The sequence below is a fragment of the Dunckerocampus dactyliophorus genome, chromosome 2 (assembly GCF_027744805.1).
Source record: "Dunckerocampus dactyliophorus isolate RoL2022-P2 chromosome 2, RoL_Ddac_1.1, whole genome shotgun sequence".
NCBI classification, from domain to species: domain Eukaryota; kingdom Metazoa; phylum Chordata; class Actinopteri; order Syngnathiformes; family Syngnathidae; genus Dunckerocampus; species Dunckerocampus dactyliophorus.
In genome coordinates this window covers 36,666,809-36,679,296 of record NC_072820.1, presented here as the reverse complement: position 1 = coordinate 36,679,296, position 12,488 = coordinate 36,666,809, and the positions used below count along the sequence as shown (strand labels likewise).

The 12,488-nt window shown below is 41.6% G+C and overlaps 1 protein-coding gene across 3 annotated transcripts in view; it reads left to right on the top strand.

The window, feature by feature from the left end:
• rab11fip3 (RAB11 family interacting protein 3 (class II)) overlaps window positions 1-12,488 on the top strand; it is a 37,014-nt gene that overhangs the window by 6,200 nt on the left and 18,326 nt on the right. For 2 of the 3 annotated variants that reach the window (XM_054766949.1, XM_054766948.1), the window contains exons 2-3: window positions 7,827-7,920; window positions 9,401-9,477. In XM_054766949.1, the coding sequence (XP_054622924.1) occupies window positions 7,827-7,920; window positions 9,401-9,477 (171 nt within the window). Of the gene's footprint in view, window positions 1-7,826; window positions 7,921-9,400; window positions 9,478-9,517; window positions 11,909-12,488 lie in introns of those variants that run through there. The other variant, XM_054766950.1, reaches the window with a different exon arrangement.

Sequence of the window (12,488 nt, the reverse complement as noted above, 5' to 3'; positions counted from 1 at the left end):
TTCTTCTTATCATAGTCTCCAAGAGCTATTGGCCATTTACTGGAAACCCTTCAAATTCTGTAATTTCCTGCTTGTTCATGCAAAGTTTTTGTCTTTTTCATGAACACGAGCTTTAACCACAAGCAGACTGACAAATCCTCTTTGGGATGTTACATAAAGCATAATACCTTTTCTGAGTCTGTATGGCATTTACTAGGTGAGCTCAAGAACTGATGCGGGTTCATCAAGTGGTCTGCATGTGTTATCTGGAGAAACGCTTGAATGGTGCCTGCCTAATCACATCTGATTAGGAAGCTTTTGAAGTTGACCAGAGTGGGAACACAAGTTATTTTAGCAGCCTTGTTAAGAAAACCACAGAGCAGCCATTTGACTCACTGGGTTATTATATAGCACTTGGATGCAAATGTAGGGCCTAGTTTAGATACAACCTGTGGGTGACATAATATTGGGAATAAAGATGCAGATACATGTATAGATATAGACCAGGGGTGTCAAACTTGTGCCATGGAGGGCCGAGACACTGCAGGTTTTTTTTCCAGCCAGTCACTAAAGCAGGTGATGTTAATGATCAACACCTTCAGTTTGAGGGAAGGAGCTCATCAATGAAATCACCTGCTGAAGAAACTGGTTGGAGAGAAAACCTGCAGCGTCTTGGCCCTCCAGGGCACGAGTTTGACACATGTGATATAGACCATCAGTCATTCAGACATAGCAATGGTTTGGACCAGATGTTTGCTTTTGTTTCACCCTGTTCTCTTGCAACTGTAGCACTCCAGTTTTTGCATACATGTCCAGTTTTAGCATGCAAATCTTTTTTTCTCTGGAATTATTTCAGGGTATGATAGCAGACACACACACACACGCACACAGCCAGTGCGCAATGAATGTGGTTGGAGCATAAGGATTATACAAAACAAACTCTTAATGCGGAATAAATGCAGGCCAATATTTTCGTCTAAATAAGATATTGGCTGAAGGAGACCAAATGAGTCATTTTAATGCATTTCATTTTTATATGCCGCTGAATCTTAATGTTCCCCAAAACTCTGCCAAACATTTTCCATGCAGTGTATATCCACTTTAGAGAATATTTGTTCTAATGACTTCTTTTATTCATGTTGTTTTATTTGTAAATGGTACCTAATGCAAGTTAATGGATTGAAAAACAAAAAACACTGCATTACTATCAACTAGGATTGTCACGAGACACTCACACAGTTCACAAAACGAGACGATACATGAGATTGGATTTACGAGACGAGACTTTACTTTTAACAAAAGAACAATGAAAAATATAAAAAAAAAATATGACAATACATTGCAGTCTACTAATGTAATTTCTACTACAGTAGTAGTAGTAGTAGTACTTTATTAATCCCACAGCAGGGAAATTCATCTGTTACAGCAGCAAGCAAGATACACAAGTATGTACACAAGTAAAGAATGCATAGTCATTGCATGCAATGCATGCAATGCATAGACATAGTGAATAAAAAATGGTTCAGGTGTTGTAGAGCCTGATAACGGTTGCCCAGGGAAACAACAGTGTCATGTAGCGGGTGAGAGGTGTTGTCCATGATGGATGTCAGCTTAGCCAACATCCTTCTCTCCCCCACTTCCTCCACGGAGTCCAGAGGACCGTCCAGGACAGAGCTAGCTCGCCTGATCAGTCTATTTATTCTGCTCCTGTCCCTGTCCGTGCTGCCCCCTCTCCAGCAGCCCACAGCATAGAAGATGGCTGAGGCCACCACAGAGTCATAAAAGGTCCGTAAGAGAGTCCTGCACACACCAAAGGACCTCAGTCTCCTCAGCAGGTGGAGGCGACTCTGGCCCTTCTTGTAGAGGGCGTGGGTGTTGACGGACCAGTCCAGTTTGTTGGTAAGGTGAACACCCAGGAATTTGTAGCTGTCTACTAACTCTATGTCCGCTCCCTGGATGTTCACCGGTGTGAAGTGGGATGTTTTCCTCTGGAAGTTAATGATCATCTCCTTTGTCTTGCTGGTGTTGAGTTGCAGCTGGTTAAGCTCACTCCAGCTGACAAAGTCCCTGATGACCGTCCTGTATTCCAGATCATTCCCCTCCGAAACACAACCAACAATGGCTGTGTCATCGGAGAACTTCTGGATGTGACACTGGGTTGTGTGTGAAGTCCGAGGTGTAGAGAGTGAAGAGGAAAGGGGAGAGCACCGTACCCTGAGGGGCACCTGTGCTGCAGAGCACCATGTCAGACACACAGTGACGGAGCCTCACATACTGTGGTCTGTTGGTGAGGTAGTCTATAATCCATGCAGTCAGTTGTTGGTCTACTCCCACACTCTCCATCTTCACTCTGAGCAGTGACGGCTGGATAGTGTTACGTCACACTCTTCTGCACTTTGTGTGTATGCTACTGGCCCCGCCTCCGCGTACCGAGACAAGGAGACTGTATTACTGACAAAAGGGCTCATTACGTTCATGCCGTAGTTCTATGAAACAAACATGCCATTGCTGAAAGCAATGCACAGAGTGAACGTTCTTCCTGCTTGTTTGGAGGCGAGAGACGATGAAAACTGACACGCATGCACATGGCAATGTATTGAGGAGGGCAAAATTATCCAGTTCATTTTCATTTGTGTGATTCAGTCATTTATTTATTATAGTCCCAGGCCTAGTGCCTATGAGACTGAATGAGAAATTTTGTCCCGTTTGAATCTTGCGAGATCTTGTGACACGGGTTCTTGTGACACCCCTACTAATAACACATTTCTATATTTATTCCATTTCATTTCCATCAAGTCCAATTAATTCCTGTCAAAAGGCGCCAACTTACAATTGTTTCCTGTCTTTGGCACATTAAAACAGAACCCACTACACTTTGTACAACTACTACTACTGTTGTGAAACAGTAAACAACAATTTCTTCAAACATGTGCAAACTTGGAGCTTGTAAAGGCCATTTCAGTAATTGCCACGTTCACCGGTTTTGACCCCAATTGTGCAAAAACGCCCCACAGCCCCCCTTCATTGTGGCGGCAATGTCCGTAGACACTGCCCTCCTGACTTTAGCCAGCCCGCCTGCTTTTATGCACTGCCCCTCTAATCCACATTGGAATGTTCATTGGCCTGAAATGTCCCCTTTTTAGGTCCCCTTGTGTCTGCTGGATGGAAAGGTTTCTGCTTTAAAGCCACTCTTTCTCAGCATGTATTGCACCGTATGATCATGTCATCAGTGTTTCAGATGGTAGCTATTGTAAAAAGCCCCTTAGGGAAACTCCTGTACCAAAAGTGTATTCTTCTTCAAGAGGTTAAGCACAGCAGTGGCTTGCCCCATCACTTATTAGGCACAAATAGAGGAAAACGAAAAACCCCAATGCCTTCAATGCTTGGCTACGCAGAGCGTCTGACCGAGCTGCCTTTGAGGTGAGGCCTTTTACTTGTTTAGCATATAATATTACACATTGTGATAAAGCAACACTGATGTTTTTTGGACTGCCTGCAGAAGTAATAACGGTTCAATGTTCATTCTTAGCACAGTGCAGAAACTGCCATCAAGACTCTGAGGTCACACCTCCGCTTTCTCACCTCACCCCGCAGAGCCGTTTCTGCATATAGCTGCACGGAACACATTGCTCCACTGTGAAATGGAAAAGATGAGCCATATTAATTTTGTGACACCCAGAAGGATGCTTTTTACAGCCTAAGCAGTCTATGGAAAGTTCTTATCATGGCAAAAAGAGTTTCACAAGCTCATTTTTTACATGAAGCACTATTCGTTGATCTCTCCATGGGCTTTAATTAACCAGCCCAACATCTGTCATAAGCCACAAAGGCTGCTGCCCTGTTCATTAGCTGTTAGAGCCTTCTTAGTGCCTTGAGTCAGAGATCAGCATTGCTGAGCAGATCAGCTTGTTTGCATGCGTAACTGATACAGAATTACAGAACAAGAGACTCTGTTATAGAAGTCTAACCACAGAAACCTCACTGACATGCTCTTAGTCTATTTTGTGTGTGTGATTACACTGTAATAATGGGTTTGTCATTTTTCTGTCCCATGGCATGTGGTAGTGTGTTATTTGTGTGTAGATTTTGATTGTTCGCTGCAGCTGTCAGCCTCGCAGATGGAATCGCCGCGCTGTGTTAAACATATTTTTGAAGGCAGGCCACCACACATTTGGCATCAGTGATGGACCCAGGAGTTTCTTCACATTCTTTCCCAAGCAACAATTTTGTGTTATTTTTATTCTCTGAGGTGCTGCAGTGACGGAAGCATGCTCTTGTTGCTAGGTTACTGCTTCATGGAATATACAGTATGTAGGTGCCCTTACGTAACCCATATTACACTGGAGTGCAGAGATGCTGCAAAAAAAGCTGCTTCACATTATGAGCATCATTTGATTTTTGCAAAAAAAAAAAATTGTGAAAACAGATGTACTTTGCACAGCCTTGTAAATTCTGAATTGCATCCATAAAATCTCACTTTCACAAATTCAAGATTCAAGAGTTTTATTGTCGTATGCACAGCAAAACAGGCAGTTATACTATGCAATGAAATTTTTATTCTGTTCATTCTCCCAAGAAAAGAAAGAAAACACAAGAAAGAATAAGAAATAAGAAACATATATACCAATAAATTAAGCAACAACAACAGAAGAGACATTAATACAAATAAATAAATAAAGTGTTATGAGTGTGTGCGTGTGTTGCGTGCAGCGTGTGTGAGTGCTTCGTTGAGAAGTCTGATGGCCTGTAAATTCTGTATATGTTAGATTTTTCTGCAGGTCAAGTTGTGTTTTTGTAGTGATCTTGGCCTGCAAGCGATCACATTCAGGCTATTTAGGCTCATGTCGCCCAAACATGCATATAAATATATTTGTTTGTGTATGTTAACTCTTCTACTGAACCTCCTCATGCAAAAGGGTAAATAAAATCATGCACCCCTAATGTGATGCCTGTGTTATTATTTTTCTGACAACCACAAAGTTTGACCCTATAAATCAGATTAGCATCTCTCTCACACACCACAATGCCCAGGGCCTCCACCAGACATCCACGGTAACAAGAGTTGCTCGCTTATTGGCTTTTTACTGATATCCAATATATTGTCTAGCACAGGGGTCACCAACGTGGTGCCCGCGGGCACCAGGTAGCCCCCCACGAAACAGAACAGGAGAAAGAAATGCATTCTGAAATACAAAATGTGAGTTGTGGACACCAGCATTTTGTTAATGTTCTGGTAAAACAAGCATATTCGCTTTGTTTGGGTTTAAAATAAGCTCTGAAAATAAATGTTACAAAAATGAGTAGCTCTTGGCCATTTTCATTTTGTAAAAGTAGCTCTCACAAGGAAAAACGTTGGTGACCGCTGGTCTAGCACTTCATTACCAATAAATAAAACAATAACAATAAATTACCAATATCAGCAGATAACCGATATAGGCTGTAGCTCTTCCCTCAAACTAATGTCAGGTCACATCTTGTGTAATGAATGAGCACATTATGCTTCTTTTACTGTGATGCCACTGGATGCATTTCACAAATAAACAGTTTGTGCACAATAAGGCAAATACTGCAATATGTAATATAAGTTATAGAAAAAGTGACATTTATTTTTATATATTTTGGCTCAACCAAATCGTCATTCAAAAAATCAATACCAATAGTCAACTAAAATAGCATGTTTTCCTATCAACAACTAAGACAGACAAAAAAGAATCGAGTTAAGTAATGACGCAGTTTGGAACGCTATAAGACGTAAAGTGCAAAGTATGAAACTCTGGACTAATACAATCGGTAAAATAAACAGAGCTCATTAAGCACGTCTGCGGTCGCTTGTTATTTTGCTGCATGAACGCAAGCTGCATGTGAGTCGGAGTGATTCTTCCTGAGGTGTGCTATTACTCATTCCTCGCAGCACTTTACAAATTACAATCCGAAGGTGAAACTTGGAAATAATTTGAGGCCGCGGACATACTAAGCCAGCAATCTTGTTGCTGTGTGGAGCACAACGTTATCACTCGCTCGCTGATCTCATTATCGGCAGAAACACCGATACCGATATCTCATTTTTATGCAAACATCCTTAAATAACTTGGGCATGCTTACCATGACATTTGATGCACAACTGTAGGTGACTGACAAGCACATGGCTGTAAAATTTTGGTTGGAAAGTGGGTTTGTGGATGTACAGGCTGGACCTTACAACTTCTATTGACCCGAATATAAGATTACTCTGAATATAAGACAATACAGTGCTGTGAAAAAGTGTTTCCCTCCTTCCTGATTTTTTTTTTGTTGCATGTTTGTCACACTTAAAGGTATAGTTAGGATGTTTTGATTTTTTTTATATTATTGACATTTTTGGAGACAATTTTTTCATTAATTATATGGCATAGTAATGTGAGTACATCATATCAAAAGCAATCAACTTTAATTTCCCAAGAGTAGGAGAGGAAAAGGCATGACAGGATGAAATACGCGAGTGACTTCATAATTTCTTTTGTCTGACCTGTAGGTTGATCATTCAAATTCAAATGAAGGTTTTAACTTTTTTGAGTGTTTAAACAAGAGAGAAATGTGCGAAAATGTTATTGCCTGTCTGAGTATGAGTATGTATAAAGTGTATGGTGAGGGGTTTTACAGCCTGAAAACATGTATAGTAATTATTAATAAATTACGTTGGCTGCTTCGCGGATTTCACTTATTGCAGACTATTTTGGGAACCTATCCCCCGTGATAAACGAAGGAACACTGTATACTGTATCAGCTGATGGTTTAATTTAGAATATATTGTTGTTGTTGATTTTTAAACAACCTCTTCAACGCAATAGTAATGACGGCAATAGTATTGACGGTCCCAAGCGACACTTCCTGTGCGAGCTCCCCGCACCATCAGAGAGCAGTCCGGGCACAGTGAGGGGGAACTACCGCTGTTGCTACAGAGCCAAATATTCAACTGCTAATCTGAAATTAACAGTAATTTGTACGGGCAGGGCGCTCTGGTGCTTTTTTGGCATGCCTCAAACTCAACTAAATCGGACTGGTTATTAGATCAAAGAAAAAGGAGAGAGAGGACATGTTTTCCACTCTCTTGCCTGCTAGCTTAGTCCCCCCACTGCTTTGTTCAGCAGTGGTTTTCGTCTTTGAACTCTGCCATGCAGATCGTTTTTCCCCAGTGTCTGTCTTATGGTGAAGTCATGAGCACTGACCTTAACTGAGGCAAGTGAGGCCTGCCGTTCTTTTGATGTGGTTGTGGGGTCTTTTGTGACTTATTGGATGAGTCGTTGCTGTGCTCTTGGGGTAATTTTGGTTGGCTGGCTACTCCTGGGCAGGTTCACCACTGTTCCATGTTTTCGCCATTTGTGGATAATGGCTCTCACTGTGGTTCACTGGAGTCCCAAAGCTTTAGAAATGGCTTTATAACCTTTTCCAGACTGATAGATCTCAATTAATCACAGTTATGTTTTAACAGAGCGGGGCAATCACTTTTTTACACAGGGCCGTGTAGATTTTTTTTTTTTTTTGTCCATTAATAATAAAAATCATAAATTTGAAAACTGCATTTTGTTTTCAGTTGTGTTGTCATTGAGTAATATTTACATTTGTTTGATGATCATTTAAATGTGACAAACATGCAAAAAATAAAAGAAATCAGGAAGTGGGCAAACACTTTTTCACACCACTGTATAAGACGGGTACCTAGATTACATGTATACAACCCTTACGGGGCGCCACAAATGTGATTTGCCGTCATGTGAAAAGGTTTGGATGGATGTCCCATATTGTGTCGTCATTTGTTCTACTATCTTTTGAAATTTACATTTACTTAGTCCTCTGTTTCTGTGTTTCAGGTAAAAGATCTGACCAGGTTTCTGGATCCCAGCGGCCTGGGAGTAATCAGCTTTGAAGACTTCCACAGAGGAATTTCAGCGATCAGCAATGGAGGCCAGTCAAACACGTTTTATTTCAAGTTTCATTTCATCCGAATTTACTGAAATATAAAAGTCAGATGAGGCTGTAATCTGCCATGACATAAATACGTCAAAACATTGCTTCTCTCAATCCACTCACCCACATTGATACTGTTAGACCTCTTTTCCAGAGCTTTTCTGGGTTGAATAGCTCTAGTTACCCCTCCTACATTAATAAATTATGCACTTGAAAGCCTGAGCTCCACAAACACATGGGCAAATTGGTGACATTTCAGAGCTCGACTGAGGGCAGAGAGTCCTGTTCGCCTAAATAATTGAATACCCCTCCTCTCTGTTGCCTGTCCAATGTTTCTTTATTGTTTCTGCTTCTGGTTGCCAGAGACACAGCGGTATTGTAAATTCACCTTCTGAAATCTCAGGTCTTTATTTTTGGCTTATTGACAAATGCGAAACAAGAATCAGTCCAAGCACTGTATTCATAATAATGATCTGTCCATTTTCGGTGTGATTTGGTTTCTGGTCATTTTCACATTAAAGCACTACATTTCCTGCCAATTTGTAGTAATTTGAGGACATAAGTCAGATCGCCTGCCCTGCGATTGGCTGGCGACCACTCCAGGGTGAACCCCACTTCTCTCCCAAAGTCAGCTGGGATATGCTCCAGCATACCCCCGCGACCCTAGTGAGGATAAGCGGCATAGAAAATGGATGCATGGAAATCAGATCGCCATCTTCCAGAGTTACTCCATCACTGTCTCTCTCAGCTTTATAGTACTATTAGTTGTTTATGTGCATGTCTGAAAGTAAAACCTGCTTTACTAGCTCCCGGCCTGTGCTTGGACCTTTTGTTGCAGACAAGTCTTTGTTTTTAATAAAAGACAAGCGTGCAGGTTATGAAAATACCTCATCCCCCCGTCGCAGCTGTGGCATGTCTGCAGTCTCATCTCGCTTATTAGGCCTGCGATGTGCACAAATGTGGAGCATTATATAAGACCACTGAGTCTACTTGGCTGCTTGCTCTTTCACAGCTCTATTAGGCTGATACTTGAGACTCCACCTAGTCCATCTCGGGTTACTTCCCTCTTGTCTTCAGGTGCTTTTTAAACAAGACGTCATTGTTGTGACCAATCTGATGCGGGTTCAAGTCATGCTTTTTTTATTGTTATTGTATTTTGCTCGTGTCATCACATGACGCCCTATAGCCCTTGAAATGTGAGTGTAAACGTTACATAATTGTTCTTTGTGCATGGGCGCAACCTCTAAAATGTGCTGATTGTTCACTTGACAAAGCACAGGTTTTATCAGGTTTATCACTCTGATGTTGAGTTGAGTCTTTCTAGTTTAACATTACCTATTTACCTTCTTTTTTCTTCTTCCTTTTATTTGTATGCCGACGTCACCACTTTCCTGTGTTTGCAGAGCTTCCTTTGCACAATGATGTAATGTTTACTCTGCGCACATTAAACATGTCGTTCTCCTCCTCTATCTTGCAGGCCCAGAGCCACAGCTGTACAGTGCAAACTACAGTCCAGAGGACGGAGCTGTGGGCTGTCCTGAAGAATATGATGAGGTGAGGCGCTGCACACAAAGGCCGCTACCTCCAGCTGGGGTGGTAGTTGGAGGGTGAACTCTGCATGCCCTCACACTTCAACCGCTGGAATTAAACAAGCGGCTCACATAGCTATCATTACCACTCTGAGAATATTCCAGACTGAACAACCTGGTTTGGCTGACATTGAATAGCATCTGGCAGGCGTAAGCTTCACTGGATTCTTTGACAAATATTGAATTGGGCGGAATTTGCCAGAGTTTTTACATGAATGTGGACTGTTTTTACAGTTGCGGTGAGCATATCTGACATTCCTGTCCCCCCCTTGTGTGCGGAACTTGTATATTTAACCATCATATTGTTGCTGGCTGCTGCAAAATGTAGATGTTTCTGCTGGTGTGTGCACTTTGAACAATAGGGAGTTATGATTTGTGTTACTTTAACCTTCTCCTGGCGACCCAGTGCCTTGCTTGCTTTCTTTTTACATGTCTCATTCAACTGTGCAGGTGCAGACAAGCTCTTGTTAAAATACTGGTTTTAAAAAAGAAGACATTTTTAAACATGCAGGACAAAAAAACAATGGAGATGCTGCCTTAGTGGCTGCACATTGCAAGGTATCAGCACCCTCACTTGGTGTGGAGTGGAAGTGTAGTCTTGTGTGGCTGCATGACTCCTAGGGCATACTCACACTCGGTCATTTGTGGTGTGCAGGACTTAAGCGCAATTTCAACCTCTCTTTCCTGGCCCCTGCTTGTGCTCACACTGCATTTGAAACACAGCCTGTTTGCTTGTCCCATCAATTCTATTCTGCTGTATTACTGCAATATTTATCTCGATGACTTGATTTATTATTTACAGTTATATTTGGCGTCTTTCTGATTCTTATTTCAGGTAAATTTTGACAAACCAAAAAATACGCCAACTGAGATTCCACTGTACGAGTCCCCAACTAACGAACACAATTGGTTCCAGATGACCGTTCTTAAGTCGAATCATTCTTAAGTAGGGGAAAAGGTAATATTACCAATGATATAGGTACTACATGTATGTGTATACATATACAGTATATGTGTATGTATGTAAATATGAGTTTGGATGCAGTAGTAATATTAAACGAGGATAATTAATGAAAAAAACAATAATAAAAGTGATATAATAATACGTAATGATAAATGTTATTTACCTTTGAAGAGGAGTGGTCGAGCACACGTCGTTGGTGGTGGAGGAGGAGGAGGCGGAGATATTGAAAAAAGTGGGTGGTGTAGAATTATAAGCAGGCCTATTAACTCTTCATAAACTTTAATCACAAGCTGTGCTGGGTTGCATGTACAGCTAAAATTTAGCTTTTCTTCAGTCTCCTCCCACTGGTCTTAATCGCCTGTTGGTCCCATTAGGAGTGTCACAGTGCCCTCTACTGGTCAAGCATGTGAAATATGGACTTAAATATAAATAATTATGGGCTTATAAGGCAAAACACATGAAAAAATAGACCAGTCGGCTTGTGTTTGTATCTACGAGTGTTCGCACGTCGGATGCTCGTTAGTAGGGGACTTAGTGTACTTGCAAAGCAGAATATTTTTGAGATGGTACTTGGTGTAAAACCTTTTGAGAACCATTGTTGTAGGCAACATTCAGGCATATATGAAGAAGGCTGCTCTTTATAAAACTGTCAGAATTTAAAAAGTCATTTTCACTTTAAAGTATTTTCCCCATAGGAAGCAATGTAAAGTGAATTTGTTCCACGCTCAAACTGTCGCCATCATATAATAACTCTGAGCTGTGAGCAATGTGTGTCTACATCTTTTTTGAAGGAGGTGCCCCACCTGTGTCCCTGAGCTCGTTTTTCTCACTCGTGTTCCTGGCAGAAAAGGGTTCCTCCTCAATGGTTACACTGTTCTGACACTGTTTGCTTTCAAAACAAGCAAGGTGACACTGTACAGCCGAGGTGCAAGCCCTGTATCCACCCAGTTTTTCCTTCGCTCTCATAGTTTAAAATCACACCTAGCAATTAAAAATAGCAGTTGGACTTGACACAACTCACTTGAACTCCAGGACAGTAACATGTTGTTGAGGGGTAACAGAGGCACAGAGTGAAAACAGTTATGTAAAGCTTTAATTCATTGTGCACTTTGAGGTACTGCTGATTTATACTGTATACTGTAATTATTTTCACAGAGCTGATTAGTGCTGTAGTTGTCATGGTGTTTTATCTCGCTGCCGCTCGAGGAGCATTACAACTCACTAACGCTACTCTTTGGACTTTGCTCTCCGCCCCCCCCGACCACTCAGCGGAACTGAACGTGTTTACAGTAGTTTCCATTTACAAACCTGCTCTCTCTCAGTGTGAGCTCTGTGGGCTAAGGATGTGTTACTAGTGCTGATTAGGATGCTCTAAGTGAAGGCCAGCTTCCTTGTCACTGACTCCGGGCTTGGGAGAATGGTTCTGGACATGGTGGGTAGCCCTGTGGGCCCAACTTCTCCTGATGTTTCATTTTGTCTGATATGCTTTCTGTAGTGACTCACCTGTCTTGGATTCATTGTTGCTTGTATAGCCATGAACACAAATTTGCGTCCTAACACTTCAGATTCAGTTTCTAGCTTTTTCCATTGAGCTCATTTTGTTGAAGGCTTCATCTGAATCGCAGCAGACTGCCTCTGAGGTCTGTTCATGGTGTGTCACTTGTTTGCTTCTTGTTTTTTGGCATCAATACCACAGAGGATTATAAAAAAAAACACCATCTGTGCATAAATTTGTTCCCACAGTCTTTGATGGGCCTGCAGGTTTTTGGTTTGTATTCTCTTCGCTTGCTGCTGAAATCCAGATTGTCCTCACAAAATGTTACATAATAAGTATTACATAGAATGGTCTGCAGTGTATATTGTTAGTAAGTAATAGAACGAGTTTTCAAAGTGTGAAGTGGGCCTCCCTTCGGAGATTACTTTTTAAAGACCTGCCCCAAAGTGCGGCCCAGGGGCCATTTTTGGTGCACGGCTCATTTTCTTGGGCCGCTCAGGATATTATTAAAATGAAA